This window comes from Oryx dammah, unplaced genomic scaffold, assembly GCF_014754425.2.
Source record: "Oryx dammah isolate SB20612 unplaced genomic scaffold, SCBI_Odam_1.1 HiC_scaffold_23, whole genome shotgun sequence".
Taxonomy (NCBI): Eukaryota; Metazoa; Chordata; class Mammalia; order Artiodactyla; family Bovidae; genus Oryx; species Oryx dammah.
Window position 1 is genome coordinate 110,795,940 of NW_024070207.1, and position 16,002 is coordinate 110,811,941.

The window sequence follows — 16,002 nt, forward strand, 5'->3', positions numbered from 1 at the left end:
CTTACCTTCGTTTATCTTTGCCCACATACTCGACCTGTAACTCTAGCCAGTCATGAGAGAGGATGATCGTGAGACCAGTCAGTGCTTAGTCTCCCGAGGTTGGGTCACATGTACTACTGCCTTTTAAAATAAGGACAGTATACTGGCAGTGGATTCCGCTTTCAGTGGAGGAAGAGGAAACGGGCTTACACTTCCCCTCCGCTGTGTTGCCTTCTCTCATCCCTATCTTCCCTTGTTGTTGTTCATGTAGGCCTTGGAGCCAACACAAGTGTCAGCATTTTTAGCATTTATTCTGCTTTTTCACTGATTTATTCACTGATTTTTTACATGCTTATTTGGGAAACGGCTTCTTGAGGGAAGGAATTGTGCCATATCTTTTTATTCATATTATGTAGCAAAGTACCTTGTGCGTATGCAGGTCATAAATAATTTCCATGTGAATGGATGCATGATTTAGGTGAATTTGGATATTTGACTTGGCTTTTTAACTTGTTAATTAAAAAAATTATAGGCTTAAGTCTCAGTATGGTGAATCTTTAAAAGAGTTTTTTAAGGAATTTACCTAAGTGTATAATATTATGCACAAATTATGTTAACAGTGGAACTCTTAAAAGTTGCTTTGCAGCACTTTTAAAGACACTATTCAAAGGCAAGTTAGAAAATGTCTGATCTTTATATAGAAAGTTGGGTACAGTATGTAACTGCAGGAAACCCACTGCCCCTTTGTAAGTTGTGGAACCCAAAACGTATGGAAATATTTGATGTTTTCAGCAAAAGAAAATATGGTCCAAATTAAATTTTCCAGAGATACGTTAAAAAAAAAGGTTGCTTTGCTATCTTGGACTAAATACATAGTATTTTACTATACTACTATGATTAAAATTTTATTTTTTTAAAGGCTAAGTAAAAAATTTAATGATTTTATAGAAGTGTGTATGTATATGTATGCATATGTATGTATATGTGTATGTATATGTATGTATACATACAAACATATTAGTATTTATACACCCCCACCACGACTGGCATGGAGATCTTTATGGAGCTATTTGTGTGCAGTATATGTTTCTTCACATTCACGTTAATACCTGTATTCAGAGATATTTTAGTGATATAATTCATAGGTAACAAAGTACAAGAATGCATTCCATAACATCACATGGGGAGGGTAGGTACAAAAATATCATTAATAAAAGTGGTTAATATATTTAAGAACAAAATATAGAACCTGGAAGTCTATTGACAGATGCAAAGTTTTACTATGTTGGATTAGATGTATCCTTGGATATGGAAGAAATGATGGGAATGAGGAATGATTCCTTGCATGAGCTTCTGGGGACTAAGAAATTCCTGAAAGGGCAGGCCACCATAAGCACTTCAGAGGTCAGAACACTGGCTAGGCTCAACTGGGGAATAGCCAACAGATCAGAGATTTGAGGGAGAAGCAGGGAATTACAGATGTTATTCATAAATATATATATATGTTGTTCATATATGTGGTGTATGAAAAAAGTGAAAGTGTTAATTGCTCAGTTGTGTCTGACTCTTGAGACCTCCATGGACTAGCCTGCCAGGTTCCTTGGTCCATGGAATCCTCCAGGCCAGAATACTGGAGTGGGTAGCCATTCCCTTCTTCAGGGGATCTTCCCAACCCAGGGATCAAACCTGGGTCTCCCACATTGCAGGTGGATTCTTGACCACTGCGCCACCTGGGAAGCCCTAGATGACGTATGTGCTTCCACGTGTGCTAAGTTGCTTCAGTCGTGTCTGACTTTGTGACTCCATGGACTGTTGACCCACCAGGTTCCTTGGTCTGTGGGATTCTCCAGGCAGGAATACTGGAGTGGGTTGCCATGCCCTTTCCCAGGGGATCTTTGACTCAGGGATTGAAGCTGCATCTCCTGCATTGGCAGGTGGGTTCTTTACCACTAGTGCAACCTGGGAAGCCCATATGGTGTATGTATGTGTGTATAGACTTTGCCTAGTGTTTCACAGAAACTTTGGGCTACCTCTTGACCTATTATTTTGGATAATCTTCTACTGTTGTGGCATGGTCTATTCTCCTGCTGCATAGGTAGCTAAACTTACTGGTCTCCTTTCCTTAATCTGTTGGCAACTCCCTAGAGAATGGTTTCTCAACCTTGCTACTGTTGACATCTTGGACCAGATAATGTCATGTGCGTTGTGGGATGTGTAGCAGCATCCTTGAATCTACCCACTAGATGCCAGTAGCACTCTCAGAGTTGACAACTAAATACACCTCCAGACATCAGTCTGTGCTCTGGGCAGATTGTGCCCAGTTGAGAACCACTGGCTGTAGATTATGAAGTTGCATGTTTGGGAATAGGTCTCCTGTGCTTCCCTTATTGTAACAGTGAATTGTCCATCCAAGAGAAATGATGGATTGCCCTGCCTTTTCCATCTCTACACAAACCGCAGGCCCAATGACACGTCTGGGCTTTGTGAATGGTGTTTAACATGTATTAGGGGTTATGTTTTCTAAAAAGTTGTGACACTTGTAAATCAACCATAGTTCAAATTACATAGTTAACATGTAGATGAATTCCTTATGATAGGCTAAATATAGAAAATAATTTCCAGTTTCTATTAAAAAAAAAACAAATAGAGTCAGTGTATACATATATCCTTTAGGTATAGAAACAGCTTCATTCTTGTTTAATTTTGATTTGAAGACCCAGATACAATATTCTTTAAATGACAATGGCCCCTAAAACTTACTCAAACTTACTATAAAAAAGTAAACAAGTGAAGAAATATAATTTTAAACTCTGTTCCTTCCTTGAGAGCCTGGAGGAACCCCCCAAAAAAGCTACCAAAAAAGCCATTGCTATATTCAGGTGATGAAGAAGCACTTGAGTTCAGCTTTATATGTGGTCATTTGTGAATAGCTGGTTACATTATATTTAGAGATTCAACTTTTGTTAAACTATATATCTTTTTTTTGTTTTTGGCCATGCTGTGCAGCTTGCAGGATGTCAGTTTCCCAACCAGAGATATAACTTGGGCCATGGCAGGGAAAGGCTGGAATTCCAACCACCAGGCCACCAGGGAACTCCCATTATAAACTAAATACAAATATTTCTTACTTATAATTTTGGTACAAGCTGAAAATGTAAATTTAGAGAAAAGAGAGAACCAAAGGGCTTTACGCTGGGTACAGAGCAGAGTCTGGAGTCCACTGTTTCTCCCAGATGCAGTGGAAGGTGACTCTGCTCCCAACCTATTAACTTTTCTGCTGCCCCCAGAGGTGAGCCACAGAGGAATGTAAAGAGCCCCAAACTAGAATTAGCCTATCTGGGTTCAAAGACTGATTCTACCTTTGCAAGCTGTTTCCTCATCTGTGAAATAAAGAACTCAAAGAGTTACTGTGAGAGTTAAGAGGAAAAAAAATGCACCTAAACTCCTAACAATGCCTGGCACATGGCATGTACTCCATAAATGTCAGTTAGTATTCCTGTTACTAGTTTGAGTCAATCTGACATTTCATGTTTTGGAAAGATAGAGAATTTGGCATCAGTGTCTAATGACACTAAGTATCTTTGGCTCCTGACATAGATTTTTCTATTATTTGAGAAACTACCACTGTAACACAATGTGGTAACACACAGTGAGTTTTATTGAGAAGTTTCAAGCACTGTGACCTGAGGAAGTATTTTCAGTTCAGTTTATCGAAATACTTCAGTTTTCCGGCTGGATCTGGGATTATCTGTTGAAGAAGACAACGTACATCATCAGTAGTCTGATAATAGTTGGCCATCTCTTGACTAAAGAAGGTAAAGATTATTTTCCTGTACCAAATTATATATATTTAGGAAAAACTGGATTTGTCCTACCTGCTAATTTTAATCTCAGCTATTTTAGAAGGCAGGTGATCTGCTACTGAATTAACATCTGTACTCAAGCACTCCCAAACTTACTTATAACTCTTCTCTTGGCCACCAAGCTTTCACGGCATCTTCAGGTTTGATCTAATTAAATCAAACACATTAAGGGAGCATGGCTACAGATGTTAATGCATTTGTAAAATAATCTGCTGATGAAGTGATGGTATGCTACAACCTGAAAAGGGGGCAGAGAACTCAAATGGGTTTTTTGGCAGTCTAGGGTGTAACCTTTTAATCTCAAACTGCAAAGTAAAAGAAACACTCTATATAGCCTCCCTAAATGAAAGAATGTGTTTCAGTCTTGTCTTCCTTCATATGACAAGGAGAGAATCATTAGCTTCATTGTCAGTTAAGCCAGATTTTCTCTAAAGCTTTTAATATATACACTGAAAAAATTTTCTTGTGACCATTCTCTTTGCTCTGAATTTAACAAGTCTCCACTGCTTCCCTCCTTCTGCTTTTTAAATGATATAATTATCTGAATACTTGGCTTTAAAATCCAGAGCATCAAGTCCCATATTCTGCTTTTGCAGTTTCAGGTACTCGCCCTACAGTCCAAAGAATGCCTGTAATTCTTTTAGGAGTTCTGCCTAGCAATGTTTACTTCATTTACAAAATCAAGGCAGGTCTGTTACAAACAGAGATTATCCCAGGGTTGGCTTCTTTTTGGCCCCAGCCATCCCCTTAACAGAAAAATGAACTTGACTTACTGTTTCACTACCAGGTTTCCAACCAGCAGGGCAGACTGAAAGGAACAAAAATTGGCAAAAGACAGTTTAAAAACTGTTTAATTCTCTCTAGCAACTCTCAGCTTTTCCTTTTCCAAATGATACCGAAAATAGAACCTATATTAATGAGAACATTTCTAGGCCACTGAACACTTGACTTCTGTTAGCTTACTGGCTTGCAACAAGAAATTCTAGTCCTGGAGCTTATCAGCAGATAGCTATTTTTCAGTTTTCTCAGTCATGTTTAGTTACATTTATAACAGAAGAAATCAAATTGAGTGTTCCTCTAGTAAAGCTGGAAAGTTTGGGAATCTGGTGAATCGAAAGGTCTGGGTACAGCAAAATTCCTCAAATGTACATCCCCTTAAGCTTACCTTCTGTGCCCTGCAGTATTTGGTCCTGATGCCATGGTTCACTGTTTCAGCACTCTGACCCAGGCACTGAGTTATACTTTTGAAAGGAATATGTAACATACGTTCTATTTTAAGAAGAATCTGATGTTTATCATTTGCCTACTGCAAAAACTTGGAGTGAAAGGGTGAACTAATAGATTACTAACGTGTTACTGAATAACCTCAAAGATTTCTGAATTACCTTGAAGAAAAAAGCTAAATAACGTAAAACATGCAAATAAAACCTACATTACTAGATATGGCCAGATTGGCTGGCACATTTTAAGTTAATAGAAACATAATAGGAAAAATTATGTAGCAGAAACTTTTCTGAGATTATCCAAAAGGACTATGAAAATAATATTTTTTCTAGCCTATTCAGTAGGTAGAATATATTAGTGATATTTTGTTAAAAGCACTTTCATATTAATAATTATTTGCTTAAAAGATCTAATAATTTGAAAACAATTGGAAGACTCTGGAACCATCAAAATTACTTTTAAGAAACCATATTATGCTACTATCTCTCAAACTAAAAGATCCAAAGGCTATGACAGAAGGAAAGGGCACCTTCTCCATGTTTGTCAGTGTACTGGAATGCCTGAACCAAACGTAGTGTCTCATCCACGGATCTACCCACGGGAAGGTCATTCAGAGTAATCTGTCTTAGGATTCCCTTGTCATCAATAATGAAGAGACCTCTGTAAAAAAGAAGAATGGGAAAGATGAGGACATTTGTTCTCAGTTAAGACAAATATTAGTTACTGTGAATCCCTGTACCGCTCAAACAGAAGGATGTTATACAGAACCAAAAACATACTACCTACCTACTTGACTGGTATGTACATGCACACACCCCTATACCCACACCTGTCTACTGTGTATTTTGGGATTATCACTGTTAAACGGTAGCATTAAAATTTTGTTTTTGTCTTTGAAATGTACTGTAGTATTATCAGTTGAATCTTCACGTGTACTAGATTTAGGACTGTACTGTAAATGATAAAACTGCATAGCAAAGCCTTATTCTACAATACTTTAAATTTTTTTTTGAATGCGTAACGCAACCTCTGAACCTACTAGGGCTCAGTCTCTTTAGACCAGATCAACTTGGTCAAACTTAGGTAAAATTGTTAATTACTATTCATATTTGTGTTCTTTCACGTACTACTTTCACAATTGAAAATCCTCATAAAAGGTGATCAAGTCTATTTTGAAGTAAGCGAGGCTGATTGGAAATTTTGACCTTGCCTCCATAACACTCATCATAGCCACACACTCCACATAAAAAGAAAATCCGCCTGTTCTTTGGTAGCAAACTGTAGCTTCTGTTTTCTCTTTTGATTTTGTATGCTGCTGCTTTGATAGACTGAGACTAAGACATTTGCTGTGCTTGCTGATATTAGATAATTTACTTAGTTTGTTCGGAGAAGGCAATGGCAACCCACTCCAGTACTCTTGCCTGGAAAATCCCATGGGCGAAGGAGCCTGGTAGGCGGCGGTCCATGGGGTCGCTCAGTCGGCGACTTCCCTTTTAATTTTCACTTTCATGCATTGGAGAAGGAAATGGCAACCCACTCCAGTGTTCTTGCCTGGAGAATCCCAGGGACGGGGGAGCCTGGTGGGCTGCCGTCTATCAGGTCGCACAGAGTCGGACACGACTGAAGCGACTTAGCAACAGCAACAGCAAATGTTCAAATAATTGTCAATTTGAAAAGTGCCTCAGTCTTTAGTGGCATATTTATTCTTTGGGAGTTAATAATAATCGCTAGGCAGAAACCATTATAGACTTGACAAATACAAAACAAAAAGAAACTTGGCAGGGATAAACTGATTCAATATGGATGAACCTTGAAAATATTACGGTAAGTGAAAGAGGCTAGTCATAAAAGAGCAGATACCATAGGATCCCATCTATATGAAATGTCCAGAATAGGCAACTATTAAGACATAAAGTAGATTAGTGGTTGTGTAGGGCTAGGGGAGGGGGACTGGGTAAAATGGGGAGTAACTGCTAATGGGTATGGGATTTCTTTTTGGAGCAATAAAAATGTTGTAACATTGATTGTGGTGATGGTTGTACAACTGTGAAATACTAAAAATTACTAAATTGTATACTTTAGATGGGTGAGTTGTATGGTATGTAAATTGTATCTCAATAAATCAGTTCTAGAAAAACACAAGATTATAAAATACACCTTTACATAAAACATTAAAAGAACTATTAGCACTGCAAAGTAAATCAATATGATTATAAGAAAATTACAAGTATTTCAAGCTGAAGCTGCCCTTTTTCTAAGAATTACATCAGCAATTATTAGCTCAAGTAACTCAATGAGAGCTGTTAAGTAAAATATATCCTTAATTTTTCCTACTCCAGAGGCACAGGTTGGCTAAATACTATGATACTTGTATTTAGAAAAACTATTACTCGAGTCAGTTTGGAAAAGAGAAAGAAATGGACAGAAAGTTTGGGGACCTGGGTTTATGTCTGGGTTCTGCAATTAACTATAGTCACTTTGGCTAAGTTCTTGGAATGCTGAATCTGTTTTTATGTAAAATGACAGGGCTGAAGACCTCTAGAATTTTCCAGTTCTAACAGTCTTTGACACTCACATAGTTTGTCAGGCACTCACCAATTATTTTTAATGCTATCTACAACATTTTTGCAAGTAGAACAAATATTTCTTGATCAAACCTTGTATTTTCTAATTCCATTTCAAGTAGGATTACAAATATATTTGTATTTGTCATCATGTACAACTACTGAAAGGTACCTAAGAGTGTGGCCTGAGTCTTCCAGATATACGCCATAGTCCTTTGAGATCTGATGGTTCAAATCCGCAAGAAGTGGAATACTTATTGACCCAAGTCCTCCTTGTCTTCGAGGAGTATTAATCCTGTTAACAGAAAATGTACCTTTCAGGGTTAAGTAAACAGCATACATTAAAATAGTCCACACTCCTTGCATATGTACACAAACATGTGCGTGGCATCTCTTGTCATTTCACTGTCAAATTTTTTGCAATTAGGTGGAACATCTTTTCATGTTTAATGAATTAAAAATTATTTAATCATTGCTTCTTATAAAGTAAATATTAAAAAATTTATTTCTCCAGATTAAGGTTATCCAATTTATCATAATAATCACAGAATTCAGTGGTTTTTGCTGTGGATATTACATCTTCTAAAAAATAATTATTTGGTACTGACCATTTTAAAAATCTTTATTGAATTTGTTACGATATTGTTTCTGTTGTTTATGTTTTGGGTTTTTGGCTGTGAGGCATGTGGACTCTTAGCTCCCTGACCAGTGAATGAACTGGCACCCTCTGCACTGGAAGGTAAATTCTTCACCACTGGACTGCCAGGGAAGTCCCTATATCTATCTTTTGAATTTAACTTTTTCCAAAATTTGAAATGTTCTATAAAATCTTTAAACATTTTTACTGTACTTTCATTGAACTAGCAGCTCTCAGATAAATTTATTCCTGAACTGTCTGATAAATAACTATATTCCTGTCATGTTAAGAGTTGTCTGGCCATAATTTAAGAGTATGTCTATTCTTTCCCTATAAATGATAAGTTTAAGATACTGACCAGGCCAAATGGGTGAACTGTGAATCAACAGAGCATGCTACCACTTCAGTGTTGATTGATCTGAATTCGTCAATTCTATCACCAAAGGCGATGATTTCAGTTGGACACACAAAAGTGCTGAAATAAAAAAAAATCATTATTCTCAAAATACACATATACTTAGTTTCAAATGATTTTGTTTTTATAAACACTTTAGTATATAAAAATGCACATTAAGAACAATTTTATATATGAACCTTCTCAAAATGGAGTAGTCTAAGAAATGGTCATTGGATCAAATATTATTTAATTAAAAAATATAGAGTTCTCAATTATGTCTTGATAAACCTTATATTGGTGCATACAGACTGACTGTTACCTTGTATGTGTGTGTAAGTGTATAGGGCAGCAATGAAAAATGGACTTCGTGCTGTGTGTCATGGTCAAGAAAGTTTGAAAAACATAGACTCAGGGGACAGGTTCCTACCACAGTCCAATACAGGCTTTTCAAATGTTTCAGTTGTTTGAGTAGAGGACTGCCATATGCAAGAAGACAGTTCTAATCCAGATTATGTCTTTGGAAATCTGACCTATAAAATGAACTTTTAATATTTTCCAAAAGGTAAGAATGATTGGTCCTTGTCCTCCTTTCTGTTATCCCAAGAAATGTTACCTAGAGATATACTGTGCGTGTGTTAGTTGCTCAGTTATGTCCGACTCTTTGCGACCCCATGGATTGTAGCCCACCAGGCTCTTCTGTGCGTGGGATTCTCTAGGCAAGAATACTGGAGTGGGTTGCCATTTCCTTCTCTTACTGGCCCAACATAAAAATTTTGGCAGAAACCCGAAGGGTTACAATTCTGATTTTCTTCCTTGCAGACTGTGGCAAATGTCCCAGGATTCTTCTTTCTCTAACTAGGTCCAGTTTGGCTGGCATTACATGCATACAGCAGAAGCTCTCTTAGCTCCCTGCTCCAGAAGACCACTGCTAACATCATCCTCTAATTAGATATGTCTTGTTCATTAGGGAATTTTAAGTAATACTGGAGAAATAGCTTATTTGTCTGCTATGTTAGGCTAATTTCAAAATTCACGTTTAGCATCATATATATTTAATATGTGTGCTGCTTTTTGGTTTTATAGCAACATGAATTTAGAAGGCCTATCATTTTATATACATTAAAATGTCTACTTCGGGTTTCTATTAGAAGTTAAGTTATAGTACACATTTTAGTTAGTCAAGCCATAGTACAAATTGATTAGAAAGAAGGAAGTTCTTACTAATTTAAAAGGTTACATATTATGCAGAGTCATGGTTTGTTTCAGTCTCAATGTACACGTTTTTATGAGAATTCTATTTGGATTAGAGTAGAGTCAGCAAACTTCAGCCCACAGGCCAAAATCTAGCATTACCTTGTTTTTGTAAATAAACTTTCAATGGAGTACAAGACCCCTTTATTATTGTCTGTGGCTATTTTGTGCTACAATGGCAAAGTTGAGTAGTTGCAATGAAGATCACTTCAAGACTAAAATTTTTACTATCTGGCCCTGTACAGAAGAAGTTTGCTGCCCCTGGTCTATAGGAATAAAGATATAAGCTTAAGTATATCCTCCCTACAAATTTAAAATATATTTACATAGTTATAGATTACTCCTAATGGAGAAAGGAACTTAGTATACAGTGGCACAGACAGAATAATCTGTTTACTTTTTGTAACCAAAAAACATATTCAAACAGAAAAGATCAAAATTTTGCTAACTCTCTTTGGTATTCTTTTCATTTTCATGGAATTTGAAAAATTAAAAATTAAATCCTCAGTATGACTAAAGCTCTAAGAATCTTTACTTTGAGTCAACTTTCTACCTATAAAAGTGTGGTCAGAGTTAAAGAGAACTCCCTCCATAATCATATTTATGTTAATAGGTGTTATTCCTTAAATATATCCAATGTTTTCAGGAAAATGTTCAAATCACAGGAAAGTAACATGCAACAAAGAACAAAAATAATAAAGCCAAAGTTAAATGGTATCACCAGATAAAAAGCCTTATAAATATTCATATTAACAGACAAACAGATTTGTGGCCTAAGTCTTGCTATTTAAATGCTTTTTAAAACATTCTCAGTCCGTTTTCTTGCCTTAGTGAGTTTAATGACTATAACTGTGGCTTTTGTCTAATGATTACATTACGTTAACACAATCACACATATAAAAGTATACAACATTGGGGTCAATGGGTTATGATTCTGAAATATATTCAAGATGTTACCTTCTTGAAAAAAAAAAACTCATCTCAGGTTGCCCTTTACGAACAAGTGCTAAGAAATTTCTAACTATATGATGCTCCTGAGCAAAGATTAATAATGACTGAGGTATTATTAGCTGCTATGATATGGATTACTTACAAATCAAGTGGGTAGAAGAAAAAAACCAGGTACTTCCCACGATAATCAGTTAACTTGAGCTCCTTAAATTCGCCATTTATCACAGCTGTTCCTTCCCAATAAGGTGCTGGCTTGGAAACTAAGAAAGAAAAACATATGATGTTCTTAAACGATGGGAAAGTTGGTGGGATGACAGAAGGACATCTTTAGGACATCACTAAAAACCAAGGCTTCAGAGGGAATCTTTGGACCTCTTTTAGCAGTCTGGTGATGCAGATGGACTTCTGCAGTGTTACTAAATGCATAAAATATTTAGCATATTTAGAATTTCAAAGGAAATAAATTACATTGAAATGTAATCATCAAAACTATTTAAAAAAACTGGTGATATATTAATATTTGTGTCCTTTTTCTTAACACTTTAAAACTCCAAGACCTGGCAGTGATCTAGTAACTACTCAAGATTGTGATGAGTGTAAATGATGTTTCAGGATACCTGCAGCATCCATAATAATGGTATGAAATATATGTGATTCTTCTTGGAGACAACTACAAATGAGTACTGCTGAGGCTAAGGTGGTTTGTTGCTGATGTTCATAATGGAAAGAACTGCTATATTTCAGCTGGAGATTAGTGAAAATAAAGATTATTTTTCCTATTCATGCTCACAGACCCCCTATATTCTATCCCTGCACTAAACCCTACGGGATACTTCACTATAGTTCCTCCAGGTTAATCAGCTTGCCACATTTCAAATAATTAGATTTTCCGTTCTCTAATGGCAGTCTTCCAGATGTATTAATTTAAGTGTTTGTCCAGTTTCTTGAATATACATGGAGGACCTGCTGCTACATTCAAGGAATAGAAAATCTGCAAATATGTCAGGACAGAAGTATAAAATCCTAGACCATAGGATTATTTTCCAGGCTTTGAAGAGACCCTCTTGAACAACTGACCTAATGGAAATTGAATAGTTCATGCTGCTGTCTTGTCAGGGTATGCTTGGAAGTCTAGCACATGCTTTGATAATAATGTACCTTGATATTCTGTTAACATATTTAGATAGCACTTAAACTTTCAGAACCATTACATACATTAACATCAATACTTGCTTCCAAGTTTGACTAAGGTTCCTAGAAAGTAAGGCTTATAATAGCATTTATTATATTTTGTATAGTAGCCAGCATTTTTGATAACTCTGAAAACAGAGACACATTTAATTTCTCTGTGAAGTTAATGTATAATAGGTGATTACTTATCTTGAGCCAGCAGCCTACCTCACAAAAACATCCTGATCTGATTAGGTAAAGGCTAGGAGGGAGAATTAAGATAGCAGAAGGATATGGAACTATATATGCTTTATATATATTATTTAAAAATACTACTCAAGTGTGAGGTTATAGTTGTAATAATGTGTTACAATCATAGTCCATAGTGATTTTAGCATATTGGGAAAACCAATAAAACTGAAAAATTTTGCTCTGAAAATCTTGATTTTTGAGTTCTTTTTAATAGACATTGATGGAATGCTTTATTATCATTATTAGGCTTAACAAATTGGTAAAAGTTTGTTAAATGGTAACAATCTTGGCAAGGTGGTGGAAAGGCATGCCTTCATATCCTTGACTCTACCTAGATATGGCTTTCTTTTTCTTTTTTTGGGAGGGAAATTTTGGGTTCTTGATTTATGAACTACAATGTTAGTTAAAAAAACTGTCATCAGTTTATAGAGCAAAGAGAATGCAGTTTGCTAAGATCTATAAATGGAATTCCCAAAGCAACCACTCGCATGTCAGGATGGGGAACACATGTACACCCATGGCTGATTCATGTGAATGTATGGCAAAACTACCACAATATTGTAATTAGCCTCCAATCAAAAGAAAAAGAAAAAAAAAAAAAGAACGTTCTTACCAAAAAACCCCCAAAAAACAAAAACCAAAAATTGTCCCAAATACAAATCATATAATTAACAAAGCAAAAGGAGAGGAGTATAAAGTATATTTAAATTCCCTTTGCCCATAACCCATCTGTTTAACTACTGTTAACATTTTGATGTCCTTCCTCCTAGTCTTTTAAAACACAAATTTGGATCTTGTTGCATCCCACTTGTGAAAAAAGGAAGCATTAGATCATGAATAATTTTTCATGTTACTAAAAATTATCTGAAAGTATGAACTTAATAGCTCCATAATATTCTGTTTTGCTCCTGTAATTCTAGATGAGCCTACACATGAGAGAAATGTAGCAAATACCTAAAATTTGAAAAGGTCTGCTGGTAGAGGGAAATCTTATTACTACCATTAGCTTCCATGAGCAGACTTGGATGGCATGTTATGGAAATATATGTAATGCCAGTAAACACTTAACTGGCTGCCATATTTCAAAATATCTTCCAAGGCAAGTAAAAGCAATGAGACTTGGAAATATGATCTTGAAAGTGCAACACTAGCTTTTTAAAAAACAAAAACCTAAAGATAACTTGCAGTAGGAAAGAACTGCAGATGTTTGAGGAGGCAAAACAGTTTTTCTCATTTATCACTCCCACTCCATCCTAAGGCATATCAACATTCCATTTAACACTGGGGATTCATAAATGTGAAGCATTGCTTTTTTTCACTGAACATGGGCAAGGAACATGCTGTAACTGGACCACAAAAGCCAAATACACATCTTCAGAATGCCAGATGGTCAGTAGGAAAAGCAAGTTATTTAAAAGCAAGCAAGGGACACCCTTTAATCCTTTAGCCCCTACCCACTTTTTGGCTGATCTTAACATCCAGATGCAGCAGGCCACAATTTTCTCAGTATCCACTTAGTCTGACGTGTCTTTTGTGAAAGTGGCCATTAGTTGTGTACACTGGACAGAAATGCAAATAATCAAAAGCCAAACTGGCAGGACACAAATTTGCCACGAGGTTTATCAACCCAAATGCATTACTTCTAACCTCCTTTTCCGCATTTCCCTACAAAGAGCCTCCAAAATACACCCTGTAACAAGCTCTTCATTTCTGAGAAACACAAAGGATGCCCATTAACGCTAAAGGTCTCTGGGAAGCTGGCTTTTAATAGTTTTCTTTGTAAGATGCAACAACAACAAAATGAAACGTTTGCTCTCCTGAACTAAACGTTGTTTAGCCACTTTTTTGTTTATCCAAACTTTCTGTGAATCGTTATTCAACTTACCAGCGCATTATTCTCCGAAATCGTACTTGAAAACAGACGCGATGCGCTGCAGGCACTTCGCGATGTTTGAGGAAGTGTTCTAATTTGCACAACATCCTCGTCGCCTGCAAGCCCAGGACCAGGGCCACCCTCTCCCTCATCTGCGGCTTTTGGGGTAACCACTACTTCCTCCAAAATCTGATCAGTGGAACCCACCCCTTTCTTCACAACTCTGGAACCGCCTCCATCCCCCCACCCCTCAGGAGAACCAAGCTCCCCCTTAGGGACCGGAGGTAGCCCAGGAGGTGCCGCCCAAGTCAGGCCCCCGGGTAGCCATCGTAACCAGGGTACACGTGTCCCCTGGCCCTCCCCACCTCCGGGTGCCACCGGTCACCCCGCCGTGGTGGGGCACCACCTACTTTTGGCTTTGCTGAGGTGCAGGGAGTGTTCGGCGACCGAAACCCGGGACACCTCTCCCGGGTACACTTGGCCACCCGCGTAGAAGTGGCACTCCTCTTCGCGGGTTCGGGGCCTCTCCTCCGTCTCCAAGCCCCGCACAGCTTCGGCCCGCAGCAAGACCAGCAGCAGAGGCAGCAGCAGGAGCTTTCGGCTCCGGCCAGGGGCCAGAGTCGTCGCGGGTAGCGGCGGCGGCGGCGGCGGCGCCTCCATGACCACGCGAGTGTAGTCGCACGTTCCTTGGCTCGAACGCTACTTCTCCCGCCGCCAGACAGCTACAACCGCGCGCTCAACCCCCGTTCGAGCCCAAGCGCGGCCTCGCGAGACCAGCCCCGCCTCCTCACTCCCCCGCCCCTCCGCTGCCCCTGTCGCCCGCTTCCCGGGCTCTCCGGGAGCCGGCCTGGCCACGTGGTCGCCAGCCCCGCCCACTCATCCTCTTGCGGGCGTTTGCGCATGCGCCCTGGGGCGGGCCCAGGCAGGGCGCTTTGCCTAACCCTGAGAAGCGACAGCGGCCGTGACTGGTCTCACGCGCTCCCTCTCTCACACGTCTTTAGACATCCTTTTACGCTCGTCTCTTCCACGAAGCCTCACCACTGCACACCATTCCCCACCCCCCAAAAAAAGTGAAACGAACTTATCTCTGAATGGCTTGCACTTTATACTTCTAACAGGTACTGTTTTTTTCCTTGAAGTGATCTGCCAACAACCGCACGACTCCCCTCACCTTCATCCCTAGTTGAAGCCCTTGTAAGTTTGTAAATCCTGGGAAAACTTGGAGAAGAAAGGCCTAACCATTTACTCTTCTCCAGCAGGCAAGGCAAACAGGCAGTTTGGTAACTTAAGCCTGCCTTAAAGGTGTCTTATTTTTTAACTTGAAAAGTTCCCAGAAAACCAAACTTTCTTCCAGCGCAGTATAGTTCCATCATCTGACAATTACCCCATCATTTTACAGGAGTCTTCTGCACTCTATGCTCTCCCCCGCCCCCGCCCCCCCGGGGTCCCTTCTAGCCTCCTGCGAGCTCTAGTCATCTTTCTGAATCTCACAGAAGCCATCCGACAGTTTCTCTTTCCTCTGTTAGACTGTCAGCTCCCTGGGATCAAAATCGATGTGGAGTTCAGCTTTGTTTCCCAAGGCACCTGGCACAAGGTGGGCATTTGCCATTGTAAGCTTTTGATTTTGTGAATAACACCTAATGTTCCCAACTGCCAGTCAGTTTTAAGTTGCTTTCACATTTTATATCCTTACTCCCTGTGACAACCCTTTCCAAACTAGTTCTGCCCATTATAGGACCTTGAAAGAGCAATGGGCTAGGCATTTGCGCCTGCGCCCTGTGGGCAAGCCCAGGGTGCTCAGTGAAGCCTCACAGCGAAGCCCAACGGCCACGGCGGGTCTC

At 38.7% G+C, this 16,002-nt stretch overlaps 1 protein-coding gene across 2 annotated transcripts; it reads right to left on the minus strand.

Moving 5' to 3' along the window:
• Positions 1-3,614: 3,614 nt before the first annotated feature.
• Positions 3,615-14,954, minus strand: PRDX4 (peroxiredoxin 4). Of its 2 annotated transcripts, XM_040266652.1 has the most exons (8): positions 14,572-14,943; positions 11,009-11,126; positions 8,626-8,742; positions 7,803-7,925; positions 5,596-5,726; positions 4,616-4,650; positions 3,939-3,989; positions 3,615-3,727 (listed from the first exon to the last, which is right to left on the minus strand). In XM_040266652.1, exons 1-7 carry the CDS (start codon positions 14,819-14,821, stop codon positions 3,939-3,941), a joined length of 825 nt encoding a protein of 274 aa, XP_040122586.1. In that variant the 5' UTR covers positions 14,822-14,943; the 3' UTR covers positions 3,615-3,727. The 2 variants fall into 2 exon arrangements, with proteins under 2 accessions (XP_040122586.1, XP_040122585.1); XM_040266651.1 differs by lacking the exon at positions 3,939-3,989 and having other exon boundaries at positions 3,617-3,727; positions 14,572-14,954.
• Positions 14,955-16,002: the final 1,048 nt, after the last annotated feature.

Bases quoted from the DNA above. Each gene is read 5' to 3' on its own strand.
- PRDX4 (XM_040266652.1), bottom strand. From the start codon at position 14,821: ATGGAGGCGCCGCCGCCGCCGCCGCCGCTACCCGCGACGACTCTGGCC. The intron at 11,127-14,571 runs GTAGGTGGTGCC...TTTCTTTCTTAG, and splicing joins GCACCTCAGCAAAGCCAAAA to TTTCCAAGCCAGCACCTTAT. The intron at 4,651-5,595 runs GTGCCCTTTCCT...TGTTCCTTTCAG, and splicing joins CACTGACAAACATGGAGAAG to TCTGCCCTGCTGGTTGGAAA.